This window comes from Diospyros lotus, chromosome 10 (assembly GCF_014633365.1).
Source record: "Diospyros lotus cultivar Yz01 chromosome 10, ASM1463336v1, whole genome shotgun sequence".
NCBI classification, from domain to species: domain Eukaryota; kingdom Viridiplantae; phylum Streptophyta; class Magnoliopsida; order Ericales; family Ebenaceae; genus Diospyros; species Diospyros lotus.
This window is the reverse complement of record NC_068347.1, coordinates 24534128-24554425: the sequence shown is the minus strand read 5'-3', so window position 1 is coordinate 24554425 and position 20298 is coordinate 24534128. Positions and strand designations below refer to the sequence as shown.

At 32.1% G+C, this 20298-nt stretch overlaps 1 protein-coding gene across 1 annotated transcript; it reads right to left on the bottom strand.

The window, feature by feature from the left end:
• Positions 1-3166: 3166 nt before the first annotated feature.
• LOC127810959 (uncharacterized) lies at positions 3167-3875 on the bottom strand. The gene has a single exon (XM_052350603.1). It carries the CDS (start codon positions 3744-3746, stop codon positions 3396-3398), a length of 351 nt encoding a protein of 116 aa, XP_052206563.1. The 5' UTR covers positions 3747-3875; the 3' UTR covers positions 3167-3395.
• Between the last annotated feature and the right edge of the window lie 16423 nt (positions 3876-20298).

Sequence of the window (20298 nt, the reverse complement as noted above, 5' to 3'; positions counted from 1 at the left end):
TGATATAACAAAATTCAACTAACTTCCAATGGTGTTAAGAGCTTATATATAAACACACCTAGGATTGTAAAATTTAGGCTTTGAAAAAAAAAAAAAAAAAGGAACAAAATTTGAACAGCACTTCAGCCAACAAAATTTTAACAGCAACTGTGAAAGGGATGAATTTGTCATAATTAATTCCATCATCTACCCCCCCAAAAAAGGGATCTTTGATAATCATAACATCATTTAATCAATATGAAATTTAACATAAATGGGAAACATATCAGATCTTCGATCTAGAAAAACATCAAATACTTTCATTTATAACTACAACACCAATTTCGTATGAACATCAATAATAATCGAAATAACACATCCAAATGCATACCAAATTGGTGTAATGTATTGGGAACCCTAATCACACCCAGATAGCCTCTAATGTAATAATAATTCTTAATAAACGCAAAGAACCAGAGATTCATTACTAAAAATCCCTCTATGCAATAATAACCAAAATAGCACATCCCCAAATAAATAATACAACAGTTCGTTCTGTCAAAAAAAACCTCAAAGAATCTCTCTAACCCTCAATTGGTACTCAGTCAATGTATTGGGAGCCCTAATCACAACTAGATATCCTCTATTCTTCATTACCAAAAATCAACAAAAAGAAAGAGGAAGTGATAATGATTTTATCACGAAGAAGAGAGAAGAAAGAAAATTGCGTATTGATTGTGTATGAACAAAAAGAAAAATAAAACAATAAAACGAGCTCAAGTTGACGATTTACTGCCTCTTTCGATTTTAATAGCTTCAACAATCACAACCATTATCAAAAAGAATAGTTTCGCTTATCTCAGATCAATAACCTTTTTTATTGGCTAGATCTGATCGATGAGACCACCATTTTCTTCCTTTATAGTAGCTCTCTCGATTTCTTTGTCTTCTTTTTTTTTTCTTTTTGTCTAACTTAAATTATGACTCAATATATTAATTTTAAAAATTATATATATTTAAGAGTAAAATGATTTTCCACCATTTTTTATGACTTTACCAGTAGTAGCATGCAAAGTATAGGTAACATGCCAATGGAAATTAAAAAGAAAAGGGAGACATTGATGATTAGAGGTGTTCGTGGTGTGGTTTGTCCGGTCTGAATCATTTTTAACACGTTAAATCGTTAGTGTAATTTTTTAACCAAATCAGACCGATGATTAGGGGTGTTCGCGGTGCGGTTTGGCCGGTCTGAATCATTTTCAGCACGTCAAACCGCTAGTGTGGTTTTTCAACCAAACCAGACCGCAAATGTGATTTGGTTTGGTGCGATTTATCGCGATTTGAAATGCTATTTAAAATCATTAAAAAAATATTTAAAAATGATAAATAAAGACACAAATATTGATAAATAAAGACAATTAAATATAAATAAATAAAAGTAAAAAATAAAGATAAAATAATATAAAAAATAAATAAGATGGGTCGTCAATTATTAGATTTTTATAATAATAATTTTTTTATAATTTTTTTTTATTTTCTTAGGCGGTTCGATTTTAAATCAAACCGCATGATTTACGGTTTGAACAAAATCCAAACTATTTTTTATCGTCAAAAAATATCGATCAGATCAATTTGATTTAATTCGATTTGACCGATTTTTACGGTACATCCATTTTTTTGAACACGCAGTTGATGATAATGGAGAAGCAGAGCGTTTAAAATATAAAAAACAAAACTAATCAATTTAGGCAAAAAGTAGACAGGGAGGGGGAGTGCCCAGCCAATGAACATGATAGCGCTCTTGAACTTTCACGTTGGCGGGGCCCAGCCCAAAAGTTGCTAATGCTAAGTGGCGCACTGTCTTATCACCAGTGGATGAATGATCGGACCACAGCCCTGCTTCCACGTAGAATAAGACAGTACCCAGCTACCGTGCACCCTACTGCTGCCTGCTTGTCTTAATTATTTGGGGGAGAAGCCGAGGAGGAATATTTAGTGGTCGGTGGAACTTGTTTTATTTATATGTATCATATCACACATCCCTTTGCAACAGTAGCTGGAGGTGTCTAGATTTCCTAATTGCATGCACCTGGCTTTAGGGCTTACGTGGACAATCCATCAATCCAAGTGTACTACACCGCAGATAGGGAGACAGATTGGCATAAACAAACTTTTTAGTCGTAGCTTGAAATTTGAGCCTTCCTAAAAGAATTTAAAAAATCAAAAAGCCCTCTATAATATATTTTTGATTAATTGTTTCAAATAAAAGTGTAAAACTGAAAATTACTTTTTTTTGGGTAAGGCCTAGAACAGGTGAAAATCTTACCACAATATATGGGCTGTTAGCAATTTAGAGCTACTTTAGAAAAATTCTATTTGTAACCAGTTGATTTGTTTTTCACAATCATCTTCTACAATTTCATAATTATTTTTTAAAAATACCTTTATATAAAGCTATCTACTTGCATTGTTCGTCGTCGACCATCATTACCAATAGCCCAAGTTCTCATCGACAACTACCATCAGCTCCCACCTCTTATCTAACATCGCATTTACTCTATCTCCCTCATCGGTATGGCAGCGCTTTTATCGATTCCATTTTCCTCTATCTCTCTCTCTCATTGGTGTTGCTTTCATCGAACCCACTTCTCTCATCTCTCTCTTCCTTTCTTGCCGGCATTTCTCGAAATTGCCATCATCGCACTCAAATCCCATATCGATGGAAGAGATGAAGAAAAAGAGAAAAATGAATGCAATAATAGGTGAAAGGTGAAAGCTAATGACCGCCATATTCATCACAATTGCTTGTGAAAGATTGAGCTGCCGGTGATAATAGGCGACCGCCATCAATAATGGGTGACTACAAACAAGGTGCAATTGTGTGTGGTTGTAAATAAACGTAAAGATGACTTTTTTTTCAAAATATGAGTGTAAAGTAAAAGATTGATTGGATATACAATTCCCATTTACTTTAAACTTCAAACCACCTACGTACCAGAATTAAATTAAACCACAATAGTATATATAGATTCTATAAATTATTTTTTTATTTACTTATTTATTTGATTATATGATTACAAGACATCCCCATCCAATATTCTAGTATATCCATACTCGTCACTGTCTTTCACCGTCAAATCCAAGCAACGGATTCTAGCTTGAAACTAACGGCGCAGGGAAAACAATGTAAAAAACTGAATTAAACCAGGATCAAATCGTCATTATTGGAAGCAAATACACTATTCCTGCAATTTACAGTTCACGGCTGTTTCAATTCCTCGAACGAACAAGTACAAAATACAAACCCTAGCGAAGCAGAAATCGAGGGAGATAGAGGAGTGTTATAGAGATTGGGGGGGGGGGGGGTGGAAGAGATGGAGAGAGAGAAAGCATATAGATATAGCGGCCATGAAGAGTTACATGTTCTCCTCGGATTTCGATCTCTCGTCAGCGGCTTCCGGTTGAGCGTCCTCGGATTTGGAGCTCTCTCCGGCGGGATGCTGCAGAACTTCCGGCGGACAGGCGACGAAGTCCAGCAGGACCTCGCCAGCCATCTCGCAGGGAGCTTCGGTCGCCAGCGGTGTGGCCTTGTTGAATACGATGACGGCGACTAGAAACAGGGCGGTGGAGAGCAGGAGGGGCCAGAAATAGGCGAGAACGTCGAGGAAGCGCGGGGCGACGTAGATGAGGGAGCCGATCGCAAGGGAGAAAGCGACGGCGATCGAGATGTGGAATTTGAACTTCAAGAGCTTCTCGGAGATCTCCATGGGTGAGTTTTGGGGGAGGACTGAAGTGACCAGTGTGGATCGCTCTTTCCGAGTTCCTTCCCTCTTTTGTTGTTTGGCTGTAGAAGAGAGAGATGGTTAAAAGAATTAAAGAATTTTGTCTCACTGTTCAGAGATTCTCTGAGGACTGCGAAGGTGAAAATTTTCATAGTTTGGTCCCTTTTTTTAAATTTTTTTATTCTACCACTAGACTGTTGGTTTCCCAAAATGCCCCTGTCCTTGTTAAGGGCCTGTTTGGCTTATATTTCTCTTTTTTGGCAAATGAGAACCCAAAAAGAAAAATGCCAAAAACTCTAGATGGCAAACTAGAAAGTCCTCCTTTTATGGGCCAATCCATTCTCCTCTGCTCCCTCGTGAAGATCCATCCACGTTAGGGAAGAGATGGAAAGGGTATAGCGGTAATTTTATCTGAAATGGGTTGATTTTTCCCGCACGTACAGGGTGGAAAATTGTCTTTGTCGGGTACCCTTTGTCAAGTGAACGTCATTCATTTCATCATGACTGCAATTGCAAGCTCTATCTGAGGATGCATTAGATCTGATCGGATCGGATCAACAAGCGTCCCGGGATTGTCTTCGTCTCCTCAAGGGCCTTTTGGTCCTTGCATTCATCACATAATCAGTATTTTAATTATTACGTAATGTAATTTTAATTACGTCGTAATATTTAAGATAAATTATATTAAGACTCCATGTGATGATTTGATTTGAATCATTTGCAATGAAATTTTCTATGTCTCTTAAAGCCTCAATTTTTTATTTTTTTTATTATAAAGCCTCTTCTTGTTGTTAATATTGTTCGAAGAGTAAAGATAGATTGCATTCACACCCTCTCTTATTCAGTCTATTTGTGATGAAATTTTGTAGTTTACATCACTTATAATAAAGAGTGTTAAATGCATTTTTTTCAAACAATATCTATATATAGTATATCGTTTTAAAATTATTTTCTGTTTGTTAGTGTTAGAATAAATATATTTATTTTCTAATTTCTCTAAACAATTTTATTGATTGATTATAGATGTCTCATGTCATATTTTAAAATATTCAATCAATTAATATAATTATTTCAAAACTAAAAATAAAGTGTAATACTTTTTAATTAAAAACACTTTTATTAGTTGACAATAAATATATGGTATTTTATAATATTTTTTAGCTAATAAAATGTGTCCCGTCCAAAATCAGGCCCGGGACAATAAGGAAAGACTAAGAAATAAAGGTTCAGAAGATCCCTTAATCTTTAGGAGTCTTTAAAGACTACAAGTGAGATTATTGCCGACAAAGAGACTAACGAGACTTTTGATATCTGCCAAAGACTTGTAAGTCTTTTGGTGTTCTTTCTAACACCAATTATTGCTTGAATGAACAAGTCAACTAACATCTAAGAGTGATGCCTTAAAAAAGGCAAAACAAACGATCCCGATAGATGTAAATATTCTTCCATCTATCAACTTTAACATTTATAAATAGAGAATAATCCCCCACTCTTTTAAGTATGCGAAGAATTCTATAAAAATTATACTTCTACTATAAATATTATTGTTACATTTTACATTCTCTATTATATTTTATTGAACTTTTACATTAGAGGATTTGTAGGGAGAAAAACACCTTATGTTCTTTGACTATCTTTTGTTTTATAATTTTCTTGAAAACTAAGAATTCTCCTGCACTTATAAATTTATTATTGTATCTCGATAATAATAATTTTAAAATTTAAAATAAGCTCCAATAAATACATTTTATTTGAAAATAATATGAATTTACTACACCAAAGCGACCGTTAGCATAATTAACTTATAGGAGTAAAACTATAATTGTTGTGATTATTATCATTAACAAAAATGTTGCTAAACTTAAGGATAAGTAAATAAGATTTTGATGTAACAAAAATATATATTTTGATGATTTTTACTAGCCTCTTGCAATATAAGAGATATGTTTTGATGATAACAAAACTATGTTTATGATAGAGATATATTTTACCAACTCCTTGTGCTGAAAACTCACTATGCTTAAAAAATGTATGCTAAAATGGCTAAGTATCTTAGGTTGATTGCATTTTATCTTAGATTGATCAAAATTGAGCTGAATGTTGGTCTTCAATCTTAGGTTGATCATTGCTTCAATCGAAGTTGGTCAGAATGTGTTGGCCTCTATCTTAAGTCTGAAGTTGCTCTTTGGTCGACCAAAATTGGCCATAATGTTTGGCCTCTATCTTAAGTCGATCGATCCTTCAACCAAAGTTATGAATAAGGTTGCTAGATGATTTCAGTAGACTGAAACTGTGCATTCATTCAATCGAAGTTCAACAGTTGTCTTTGTTTTTTCATTATTTTTGCATCATGTTTTGTTGCACACCCATGAATAGTTTCTTATATATGCTGACACCTTGTTCCTCATTTTATGGCCTTATTTCGTTATACAAAAAGTATATTTGAATTAAATGTAAGTTGTCTTTAAACATATCTCCCTATTTTAATCATTTTGTCTCAAGGTGCTTATGTTTGAATTTTCATATCTTGATAAATGTATTTTACTCATGCAAATAGAATATTTGTTCTTAATTATATGCGGGTTGTTGTTTGGTGTGTTTCTTTGTTTTGTTCCTTGTTATTTGTAACAATTTGGAGAATTTTTAAATTTCAAATTTCACATTGACGATCTCTATAACAACTAGTTTTTTGGAAGTGTATATATATATAAGGTAAGTATAAAGGCAAGACTGGAAGAGCAAACTTGATAAAGCATTCAAATAAAAGTCAGAAGGTTCAAAGTGTTGGGAGTGTATTGACTGGTGGAACTCTCAATCGTTCGTAATTTATTTGTAATTGTCTCCGATTGTAAATTTGTTATTTTTACTCACTGTTATATGAGGGGTTTTATTTACTAGTAGTGTGTTAGTAGTTCTTGTTTGGACAAAAGATTGTATGTTCGATTTAGTTCTAATTAAAATCTAATGTTGATTTTCTCTAGTGGAGTTTCAAACTAAGTTTTGAGAGAAAAGAGTAGGCTATTTAGCTGAACCTCTATAAATATTCTCTTATTCTTTATGATTGCTTGATTTTACTATACTTATTAATATTGCAATCACCATATATTAAGATCATAAATTCAAGAGTTTTCAATAAGAGCTAAACTTAATAATTTTCAAAACACTTAATTCACCCAATCTTAGGTATTTTTTTGGACAGTAAATGCATTTTGATAATTCCTATAGATGAAAGATGTTTACATCTACAAATTAAGAGTAATACTGATCATTGCCCTAAAGATAAATAAATGTTGATTATTTTTAAAAAAAGTATATTATTTTTAGTTTTAAAATAATAAAATTAGTTGATAAAATGTTACAAAACATAATACATTTATCATCCATCAATAAAATTATTTTGGAATTAAAAACAACACATCTTATCTAAAAATAAGATACATTTATTGAAATAATTAGTATTACCCAAAATTAATATAACAAACACACTTTATTTAAAAAAATATGGTAAATGCTCCTTAATTATTATGCACTTAGTAAATTTGTTTTTATCCTATGTCTTAAGGTGCATCATCAAATACACCTCATTAATTTTGCCTTAACCAATTAGACTGTAATGTTGTTTTACTCTTTAATTATGGTTTGATGATAAAAAAATTATTTAATTAATTAAATATTATGCATCCATTTTTTATAAAATGATTGTTTATAGGTCCAATTAAATTATTTTAACCTTTATAATAAAGAACCATACGAAAAATTATCCAATGACAAAATAAGTTTTCATTATCTTTGATGGCATTTGAAAAATCAAATTTTTATTGTGAAAAGAATTTTTTGTATTTGATCCATCAAAATTGGCCATATAGGCTAAACATCAAAACCATGTCTTTAACTTTAAAGGCCAAACCATACTAGTTTTCACAAATCAATCAATCATTTGTCTTTGAGGTGTCGACTAGTTTTCCAAGCTTGTCAATTAGTTTTATGCAAACTCTCAACCAACCTTGATCGATAGTTATTGCATAAAAACTTGTCGATCGTTTTTGTCCCTTTTTTTATGAGTATATAGATTATTTTTATTACAAATTTCTTTAACGACTAGTTTTTGCAAGTTCTAATGGTTAATAACGACTAGTTTTTCTTTTAACTTTGAAGAAGATTATAAATATAGGGCAAAGAAATATTGAAAAAGGTTAATGAATCAAAATAAAGTGTCAAGAGCTTATAATCATATTCATTATTCTCATTAGTGTTTAAATTTTCATTTTTTCTCTCAAAAACTACATATATCAATTGTATTATCTTATTTTAATCTCTGTATACTTTGTTTGAGAGATATTATAATTGAGAGTATTAACTCTCAAATCTTATTAATTGTATTATTTCTTGTAATTCCTAACTTGTGTGCAAAAAGGCCTATTGAATTTGACAAGAAGTGTAAGCACCTCCGCCCGGATATCCCAACCGCCCGGTCTATCCGAACGAAAGCATTTACATAGAGGAAGAGAAATACACACATAAGACAAAAATACCCTGCCATGCATACATACGAAAAATACAACAACGGAAACATAACAATATACATACACGCCCACAAGTACCCCGCTGGAACAACGATCAAGGAGTATATAAAATATACAGACACCTGTGCCAACAAATAAAAGATACGAAGAACAACCGGGCACAGTAAAAAATGAGAGTCAAAACTCCTAACAAAACATCAGAGAAGACGGGGGCAGCTAACTGTACACCCTACCGACACAGCTGGCTGCTAGGTGACGCGGTCCTCGCCCTCGACTTTTGCTTTACCCTTACTTGGAATGATGGAAAGCAAGGTGAGTCGCAAGACTCAGCAAGTTTATATGAAAATGAAGGCTGAAAATGAAACAAAAGAGAAGATCACCCCAAATATAAACCCACATGTACACACAAGCCATGTGACGCAACAACGCAACAGTGCCGCATAATGAAAGCACATACCGATTCTTGGGGCCCACATAAGACATCTGGCACCCTAAGTCCCATACCAACATGCCGCTACCCTGAAAGGCAACATAGATTTCCAACAAACCTGTGCGCACTGTCCCGGGTCGGTACTCCCGTCACCCATATCTCTGCCGGTACTCCCGACAGCCGAGCCATCGGCTCCCTCGGAATAGTACTCCTGTCCGAGAACTAAATACTACCAGTAACCATGCAATGCATATAAAATGCAATGGTGTAATAAGCATCAACGTGATACAAGGCGCCCATACATCTAGGCATCAGGCCACGCTCCGCCCATATAGTAAATCACACGCGATGCATATGCCCGTGCTGGATGCAACCTGACCAATCTAGAATGTCCGTGATCAAGCATAACCAAATCATGATAATCCCAACATGCAGCTCGTACCCATGTGCATACCAAACCATGCTACAAGACTAAAATGATACCAGATCATGCTATAATCACGTAACGGCAGAGCCAGTCAACAGTGCTTGGCACCGATCAGCGGTCAGTGACCCGGAGATACCATCTGACGGCTTAAGATAGACCGTACGACAGTCACTTCGTCACCGAACAGCCGATCATTGCCCCTACTGTACAACTGCTCTAGCTAATAAATAACCAAAAATCCATAATAATACCCGAACAGTTGAAAACCTAGCCCCGGGTGAGTACGACATCATTCCCATAGACTTGGGGGTGGCACAAACCCCCGGAGGCAACCAACGAATAAAACTCTCGAGACCAATTTAATAAATTAAATTTTAAAACAAATCGTTTTAAATTCCATAATTTATTAACAGCCGAAATCAACAAAGGGAGGTCAAATAAATTGACATCGAACGAATCGACAATGAGGGTATAAAGAACTTGCCTTTCTGAAAATAGCCTTAGGCTCGATTTGACCAAACTCGGTCAAAATTATACAAATTGTAATATCCCAATTATTATTAAAATTAATAAAATTGAATTCTAAATAAAATTTCAACCGCATAGAATATTTTTAAAATAATTAATCAATTATCTTAATTTCTTTTAAATTAAATTATCACAAAATTAAATTAAATTACCATTTTTTTTTTCGGGGCGTTACAAGAAGTTTGTATTTCTAACAATTTATTCTAGATGATCTGTTAAGTATGAAATTTTTGTAATTTTAAAAATCTTTAATGGAGAGATAAAATAATAGAGTAGGCTAGATTTAGTTAAATCACTATATATTATTTATGTCATTTATCATGTGAGTGTGTGGTGTCATATAATTTGTTCCAACCCAACATATAACACATCATAAAAATGTATTTAGTTAATATTATATAAATTAAAATATATTTAATGTACTTCTATTATATGTTATTGGGCCGGTGAAAGGTAACTTGGAGAATTACATTTAAAGTATCTTATTATAAAAAAAATATTTTTTATTGCCAAAGATGCTTTTCTGCTTCAACCTTAAGTACGGCCACCTTAATGAGAGGCGTTGAAGGGGTATTGGGATTTGAACCGACGTACGTTCCTATTCATAAAAGTAACACAAGTGGAGTTTTGGACTATATTTTCTATCTTCCTTGGTAACTGTAAATTTCAATTCACATTCATAAAATTAGGAGAAATTTTATGGTACACGTGGATACTGGTATTTTTATAGAATATATAAACTATGATATATAGTATAATATAAATAATAATTTATTATACATATAAAGGATATTTTTTTATGATAAATTAAATAATTCACCTTTTACATGGCATTAATAACAGTGATGGAGTTCAATAAAAAAAATGCCACCAAGCACGAGGGTGAGGGTTTCAGACAAAAGGGTGGTGGTTTGAGTAATGATGGCGATGCCGATGATTGTGTCGGTGATGGCTCATGGGAAACCTCCCTCTCTCCTATTGTCATTAGCCAATTCTTTTTCTTAAAAAAAAAATTATTATTTAAAAATAAATAATGTGACAGCATTTAATTGTGTAGACAGAAAAATAAACATGCTTTTGGGACAGTAAATCTGAGCTCCTCATATATTTTGCAGTTACAACTCTACATGATTGACACTTTTTGCTAATCACAAAATAGAGTAAGAATAAACACATGTAATATTATACTAATGATTAAATTTAGAGGAGTCATGCTACATGTACATCATTTTTGTACATTTTGAACTACACAAGGTGTATCAATGACAAAAATACCCTGCGCCTCTCCATGCGTCTCACGCGCCTCTATGCGCCTCAGAGGGATATTTTTGTCATTGATACACCTTTGTGTAGCCTAAGGTGTACACAAAGGTGTACCAATAGCATTTTCCAATTTAGAGTTATTTGTGAAAATAATTTGATTTTTTTATTAAATTTTATAATTTTATCTAATTTTTTAATTTTAATAATTAAGTTTAATTTTATTTAATATGTAAAATTAATTTAAATAGAATGTGTTCATATTGATTTAGTATATCAAGTGTCATATAATAATAATAATATTTATATAAATCACATATATATAAATAAAAAAATATAATTTATAAAATTAAAAAAAGAGTAAACAGGTTATGTGTTACAAATTATATATATATTTTACTTATTTATGAGTTTTATAAATATTATTATTATATACTATATGATATGTCAAGTCAATATAAACACATTTAATTTTATATATTGGATAAAATTACACTCAATTAAGCTAATTTAAATCTAATTACTAAATTTAAAAAGGCTAAATAAAATTACAAATTTACAAAAAATAGATTAAATTATTTCCATCCTAGCCCTTAAATCTTATTGTGTACGTGAATTGAATTGAATTAAAGGGGTGTTTTCCAATAAAATAAAAATAAAGGGGTCTTTATGTTAACAGAAGGAAGTGGAAAATTATTAGAAGACTTCCAAACATCTATTAAGTTAAGTATGGGTGTTAAATTCAAGTAATAAGTGTTAAAATTAAGTAAAATAGTATTTATCTAAAGTTAAACAAAATAATAAATGTTTAGTTAACCTTTTGTCGTTGTGCAAATCGACTAAAAAATATAGTAGAATATTAATTAAATAAGCATTGAAAAAAATATTTATGATTTTGTTAGTTTCTAGAGCTTGAATGTTAAAAATTTGAAGAAAATATTTTTTAATAAAAATATAAGGAGCTATTTTACATTTGTTGTTACCAAAATACAACAATGAATTTATAAAGTAAAAAATATCATCGTCAAGTTATCTAAGATAGTCGTTACTCGAGAATGTCGTCCGCCTAAGTTTGTAAGAAAAAATATGCTCAGAAGACGAGGAGAAGTTTTCGAGTAAACACCTCAAAATTTAAGTCAGACGTTGAAAACTGTAGAACAAAGTTTTCACAAATATCAAAAATATATTTTTTCTATAATGAGGGTCTTCTTATTTATATAGGAGAATGGGCAATCATAAATTTTCTTGATTTAGAATTTCTAGTAGACGATGACATTTATCTCAATTATCTTATTTGAATTAAAATTTTTAATAGATAATATTTATGCCTTTTGTACCAAAGGTAATATCTATCTTTTTTTAACCCTTTAATAGAAGTTTTGTAAATATCATAATTATTCAATTTGTGCATTGCATGAGACCCAAATACAGAGAAAATTATTTGGGCCAAAGACAGGCCCATTATTATGGGCTTTTGGGCTGACCCAATTTCTTGGGCTGACCCAGCTTATTTATTTATTTTATTATCAATAAATTTATTTTTATATAGTGATGTATCAACATTAAAATATAAAAAGTCATATACCCAAAACTTTTGGCAAGTCATTTTTCATTTTGAGGTCTAAACTAAGTTTATACTATACTATTTTGAAAAGAAATCAATCATATACACACCCCCAGATTGTGTTAGGCAAAACCTTTTGTTATGATTCTATACCACAATATATGCTAATGTTTTTATTCCCAAGTTCAATATTCCTCCCTAATAAAATGAAAATTTGATTCTGTAGTGTATTACCTAAACAACCACCTATACAAAATACCACAATCAATCAAATCAAATGGCCTAACATTCCTCACTTATCCCACAATCATTTTCTAAAGTAAAATGATAAGCCAAGTAAAAAATATTAATGGAGTTACACATATCCTGTTTATGGGGAGGCAAGAGATGAGGAGGAATCACCTTTTCTTCTATTAGTTTAAAAATGGGAGGATGATGATAGAATTAGTCAACATGTCATAAATAATGAACATATTATTATAAAAAGTATTAACCCTCTTAGCTCGAGCATTTTGTCAAAGATACCCCCATAGAAAAGGTATTACTAAACCAGATATCTAGTGTTACTAAACTCATAATTCAAAATAATTTTACTAATGAATACATAATAATTCATATAAATGATAAATTGAAATAAGTTGAATGGCTAGAAGAAAATTTAGTTAAAAATGAACAACCAACATTATCTAATGATAAAGTTAAAATATTTTTTGAATCAAGATATAGAATGATTAAAATATGGCTAGGTATCATTCCAATATTTTTATCAAATTATTTGTTAATTTTTTTTAAAATATATTAAAGAATACATATGTTATTTTTTATTATTAACAAGAATCAAAATAAATTTATCTAGAGGGAGAGAGATGAATTTATCTGAAAAAACCCAGATAAGAAGTCATGTGACTTCTTTTTTTAAGGGATTGTCAGATAAATTTAACAAATATAATAAAAAATATTTTTATTTGAAATAATTTCCATATCCTACTTTTTTCAATTTATATCTTAATTAACAAATACGATCTTAAATGATAACACTACATATAATGATGAAGATGTTTAACAATTAGAAAATCAATTTGAAAAACTAAAAGTGCCTAAAAATCAAATTAATGTTACTTACTATTTACCAATAAAAAAAATATTTTCCTAGACCAACACCCCCAAGTCTTGTTGTAGAAGAACCATCCATTATTAAAACTCATTCTTTTGGATTTATTTATTAATGGAACATAGACGGAGTCAATGAATACTAAATATACAATGTTTGCCAGCAAATAAAAAAATATGTTAAAAACATATATATTAGTTAAAATGACTGCTATAGTTACAATCTTAACTGTGAATAATATTTACAGGAATCCTATATGGACAGTGGTATAACTAATTTACAAAATAACAAAGAAATTATATAATTTATACCGTCAAAAAAATCCCTAGTGGAAACCCTTTAATAAGACTAGGTAATTGTTGTTTTGTCTTTGATGATGAAAAATTTTATATATTTAGAAATTATATTTTATTTTTAAAAATTAAAAATGATCGATCTAATCAGTGACAAATAATATATATGTTTTCAATGCATACAAAAATCTTTGTATTTATTTTGAAATTAAATAAGTTAGAATGTTAAAATATTTTTTAAATCATGAACACTCTCTTTAAAGGTAAAGCTATCGAGCATGTTAGTGAAATTGTTAATTGTTTTTACCCTTTATATTTTGGGTTATCTAATCAATGCAAAATTGTCAACCATTTATGGTCTTTCAACAAAAATAATCAATTATTTTCTTAAACTGCCGGCAAAACAAATTTCAAATCTATGTTTTTTTTTTTACATAAGTTTAAAAACTGTCGACCATAATTGTATAATGCCGACCTATTGTCAAAACAGTTGATCGTTTCTATAAAAAAAAAGTCGACCTTTTGTCCAAAGCTATGAGTGTGTTTCAAATTTCTCGAAGAAAACTATTAACCGTTTTGGTAAAATTGACTATCGTTTCTTCATTAACATTTTAACAACTAGTTTTTGCTAACTTTAAAAGTCTCAAACGGTTCCAAATAACAGCTAGTTAATTCAAGCTCGATAGAAGCCTATATATACTAGCCTAATGATGTATTAGAGAGGTTAATGAAGTGATAAAAGCTTGCAAGTGTTTTGACTTTTCTCAATAGTGCTTTTACTTTCAATTTTTCTTTCAACCAAGACTATTTATCTTTTGTAATATCTTGTTAAAGACTTGTAGCATAATTTATAGAGATATTTGTAATTGAAAGTGTAAACTCTCAGATTATTCCATTTGTATATTATATTGTAAATTCCTAACGATTTTACTGGAAGGTTACTTGATAAAGTAGGAGAAATTAATGGATTTTGAAATCTCTAGTGAGGAGTTAGAATAATGGAGTAAGCTGGGTTGAGACGAGCCACTGTAAATATCTTGTATCTCTAATATATTTTGTTAATTATTTGGATTATATTTCATTGTTTTGTTATTTATCTTTGAAAACCTCTATAATTTTTTTTTTTTTAATTTATAAACACCTAATTCACCCCATTCTTGGATTTGTCATGACATACTTGTGCAAACCTAATAATTAGTATCAGAGCATAATCTCATTGTTTTTGTCTTTCATAAGTTTAACCACCTAAGGAGGATCCTGAGATAGCACAAATCATTAGAGATCAAAACACTATAAGACCATCATATTTTGATGGATCAAACTATGCATATTAGAAGAAAGGGATCTCTTGCTATGTGATGCAAGATCTCAAAGTTTATGAAACCATCATGTATGGAGTCACGCTACCCTCAATGGAGAAGATAAGAGAATGAAGTAGAGAAAAAAAATGGATTACATAGATAAATGCCAAAACCATGAACATCTTTTTTTGTGCACTTGGGCTAGATGAATTCAATAGAGTATTTACATGCAAAATTGTAATATCCCAAAATTTGGGGATTAAATAAATGATTATTAATTTGGTCAGAGTAATTAATAATTGTTAAATATTTTTGGGTTTAAGAGACATATTAATTATTAGTTATTGTGTTTGTGGAGATTATTGTATATTTGTGAGTTTAAAGGAAATTTAGGTAATTAATTAAATTATTTGGGAATTGGGAGATTTAAGAAAATGTTTACTTATGTTATTTTGAGAAAATAATTATTTATTTGGAAGTATTTATGAAAATAGGAAAATAAATTAAATTAGTGGAATTTATGGAATTTTGGGGGGTAAGTGTCAATTTAAGGAAATTCGAGTGTAAGGGAAATTATTAAGGGTGGTGTGTGTGTAATTAATGGAAAGCTATGGGTGTTGGTGTGAAAGTTAAAAAGTGACTCAAAGTCACTTTAAATTTAATTGAAGGCACCATATGGTTGAAGGATGCGTGCAGCACGAGCGGTCGCGCGCAAGGGGCCCAGGGAGTAAACGCGGGTTCGAGGCTTGGGGGGCAGGCGAGCGGCTGGGGATAAATTGAGGATGTTATTAGCGTGATTTAATTTAAATTAAATATGAGACTCGTTAGGGTTTTATTTGTGGTGCGCCTACGTGGAATTTTAGACGGCTAAATTAATTATATTACATGGTTAGATTTAATTAATGTGAGTCACAGTTTTATTAATCGCTATTAAACATTTTACTTCGCAGCGGAAGTGCAAGAAAGGCAGGAAACGGTCGTGTAAAGGCAAGCTCCTTGATATTTTACTCTTAGTAATAATATGGTTTTGTTAATGACTATATGAAAATCAATCTCTACAAAATAGATTACATAAATGAGAAAATAACTTTTATAATATGAAGCAAGGCATGGATTATATAAATGAGAAAATAACTTTTAATATGTGAATTGTGAAGTAAGGTATGTATTATATGAATGAGAAAACAAACTTTTAATACATGAATTTTGAAGCAAAATATGAAATCAAGGTTGTTAAAATCGAGATTTTAAGTGGGATCGATAAAGGGTCCATAAAATCGGATCATAAAATCGAATCGTAAAATCGTAAGATTTTAGAGATAATTAAAAATACCCTTTAATTTTTGTAAATATATGTTTATAATAATATAATTTTATAAAAAATGAATTAATATTATTTAATAACTTGATTATTCCTTATTATAATTCAAAAAATGATACTTCCCAAATATAGCTCAAAAACTAGCAGGTTGGTATAGGCAATTTAGAGGCAAAATATAGGTAATTTAGAGGTAAAATATAACTTAAAATTCTTTAGATGATACTTCCAATGTCTTCCATTAAATTTAGATTATAATTTTTTCTTGATTTAACATTGATTAAATCAAGTAATATCTCAATTTGGGGTTGGGTGGTCCATTAATTAATTACTTGTTTGTCTTGATTTACTTATGCAATCAATGTTAAATCAAGTAAAAATTATAATTTAAATCAAGTAAATTGGAACTTATGCAATTAATGTTAGATGCTATGTGACATTGGAATTTATGTAATCAATGTTAAATCAAGTTTCAATTTAGAGGCAAAATATAACAATTCATTGCATAAGTTCCAATGTCAGATGCTATGTGACATTGAGACGTTGGAAGCATCCTCTAAATTACAACTTAAATCAATAGAGGTCTTTGAATCGTAAAATCGTTCGGGGATCTCTGAAACGTAAAATCGTACATGTAAAATCGAGATTTTATAGGATTTTATCCCAAATTGGATTTTACATGGGATTTGAATCGTTTGGGGGTCTTCGAATCGTAAAATCGTACGCGTAAAATCGGGATTTTAACAACAATGTATGAAATCCTATAAACGAATCATTGAGTTTGGTTGAGTGATATTTATTTCAAAATATACTTTTGATAATCTCAACTTGCTTTCAAAAAGATCAAAATGAGGTTTTGTTAAAGTTTTCTATGTTTTCAAAAGGATAGTCGACTATATGTTTCTTTCTGTTGACTATGCTTTAGAATAGTTGACTATGCTGTTAAGGATAGTCGACTATGTATAAGGATAATCGACTATACTGATTTGATCTGTCGACTATTTCTTAATCTGTCGACTATCAAGTAAGGATAGTCGACTATGGCATTTCATCTGTCGACTATTTTTGTTCTGTAAATTCAAATTTTTCTTTACATTTTCTCATCTGTCGACTATACTCTTGTATCTGTTGACTATGGGATTTTTGTATTAAAAGATAGTCGACTATCACTTTCTGTCTGTCGACTATGCTTAGATTCATTTGTAAAAATAGTCGACTAACCTATTTTTTCTGTCGACTATATATTTCACAGAAACTTATAACGGCTAGTTTTTGACCCATTAAATGCTCGCCCAACCACCCACAACGATCCAAAAATTCAACTTGCCCTCCATCAACTATAAATAGGTGGTTGAAGACGCATTGAAGGCTGCTGAAATATATTGAATATCTTGAACGATCGTGCCTTCACTGTTACATCGAGCTTTTAACTTTTCTCTCTGTATTTTCATTTAAGAGGCTTTGATATTTTACTGTTCTATTATTTTTAAGCCTCGATCCTTCATTTAAAGAGAGAATTTGTAACTAAGAGTTGTACTCTTAGAATCTCTATTTTCATTCTCTTTATTTTTTCCTAGCGGTAGCTAGAGGGCCCATTAAGTTGGGAGGTTGTAAGTTCCCTAGTCAAGGACTAGAGGACCTACTCATATTGAGTAGGGGGTTTGAGAGTAAAGATTGGTTTTAAAAATCCTTAGTTGATAGTTAAGGTAGTGGACTAAGATTTGAAAGCTGAACCACTATAAATTCGTGTCTTCACCGTTTTCCATACTTTTCTTGCTTACCTTTGCATTTCTGTTTCTACTGACTTTGATTGTTCATTGATAAATTCCATATTTACTCTTCACCATTTGAAAGTATCTTTGCTTCTCAAAATAAATTTTTTAATTATACCAATTCACCCCCCTCTTGGTGTGTGTCATATTAGTTCAATTCTATCACTCCTAACGCTCTCTTCCTGTTCTTTAATTCCCCTGAGAGACTCCGTGGTTTCTTGTAACGCCCAGTAAATGGCAAATTAATTTAATTTTGGGGTAATTTGATTTAAAAGAAATATCAAAATAATTTGTTGTGATTAAATAAAAATAAATTATGTGATTTTAAGGAAATAAGAAATTAAAGTAATTGATTAATTATTTTAGGAATATTCTAGACTAAGAAAAAAATTGAAATAAATTAAATTGTGTGATTTTTAGAAGTTTCGGGTGTTAGTGTAATTAATATAGGGGGTGAGAGTGTAATTTATGGAAATTTGGGGGTGCTGGTGCGAATTGCGGAAAAGGCTAAAAAGTCACCTTAAATATAACTTAAGTCATATATAGGGTGAAGGTTGGTGCGGGTGCGAGCGGTCATGCGCGAGGCGGCCAGGCAGCGGGCGAGGGATCGATTCGCGGAGGCTGCGCGCTTAAAGGCTGATTTTTAATCAGCCAGGCGTCCCAAAACGACGCCGTTTCGGGATAGAGGTGGTGGCCTCCAGCGGCTGGCCGCGCGTTGCCAGCCTCCTCCTCCTTTCATTTTGTGGCCGAATTAAAGCCCAATTCGGGCGTTTTTTTCTTTCAAAATCAGTGAGCAAATTTTAGAAAAGGATCCAGCATGCTCGCGGGAGAATTTGAGAAATTTGGGGCCAAAAATTCAGATTAAATCCTGTTTAATTCCAGAGTTAATATCCCAGGTATGTAGACAATGTAGTAATTAATATTCTGTGCGGTCGAAATTTTGTTTAGGGTCCAATTTTATTAATTTTGGTGAATAATTGGGATATTGCAGTTTATATAATTTTACCGCGTTTGGTCAAAACGAACCTAAGGCTATCTTCGGAAAGGCAAGTTCTTTATACCCTTATCGTCAATTCTTTCGTTGTCAATTTATTTGACGTCCCTTTGTTGGTTTCGGTTGTTAATAAATTATGGAATTTTAAACGATTTGTTTAAAAATTTTATTTATTCAACTGGTTTCGAGGGTTTTATTCACTGGTTGTTTACGGGGGTTTGTGCCACCCCTAAGCCTATGGGAATGATGTCGTACTCACCCGGGACTAGGTTCTTAGCTGTTCGGGTATTATTATTGGATTTTTGGTTGTTTATAGGCTAGAGCGGTTGGGCAGTGGGGGCAAAGATCGGCTGTTCGGTGACGAAGTGACTGTCGTACGGTCTATCTTAGGCCGTCGGCTGGTCTCTCCTATCCACTGACCGTTGACCGGTGCCAAGCACTGTTGACTGGCTCTACCGTTACGTGATTATAGCATGCCTGGTTACATTTTATTCTTGTTGCATGGTTTGGTATGCACATGGGTACGGGCTGCATGTTGGGTTTATCATGATTTGGTTATGCTTGGTCATGGACATTCTAGTTTGATTATGCTGCATCCAGCACGGGCACATGCATCGCGTGTGGTTTACTATGTGGGCGGAGCATTGCTTGATGCCTGGATGTATGGGCACCTTGTATCACGTTGATGCTCATTACGCCATTGTATTTTATATACATTGCATGGTTACTGGTAGTATTTAGTTCTTGGACGGGAGTACCGTTCCAAGGGAGCCTATGGCTCGGGTGTCGAGAGTACTGACATGGACGGGTGACGGGAGTACCGACCCGGGATAGTGCGCACAGGTTTGTTGGAAATCTAGGTTGCCTTTCAGGGCAGCGGCAGGTTGGTATGGGACTTGGGTGCCAGGTGTCTTATGTGGGCCCCAAGAATCGGTATGTGCTTTTATTATGTGGCAATATTGTATTGTTGCGTCACATGGCTTGTGTGTACATGTGAGTCTATATTTGGGGTGATC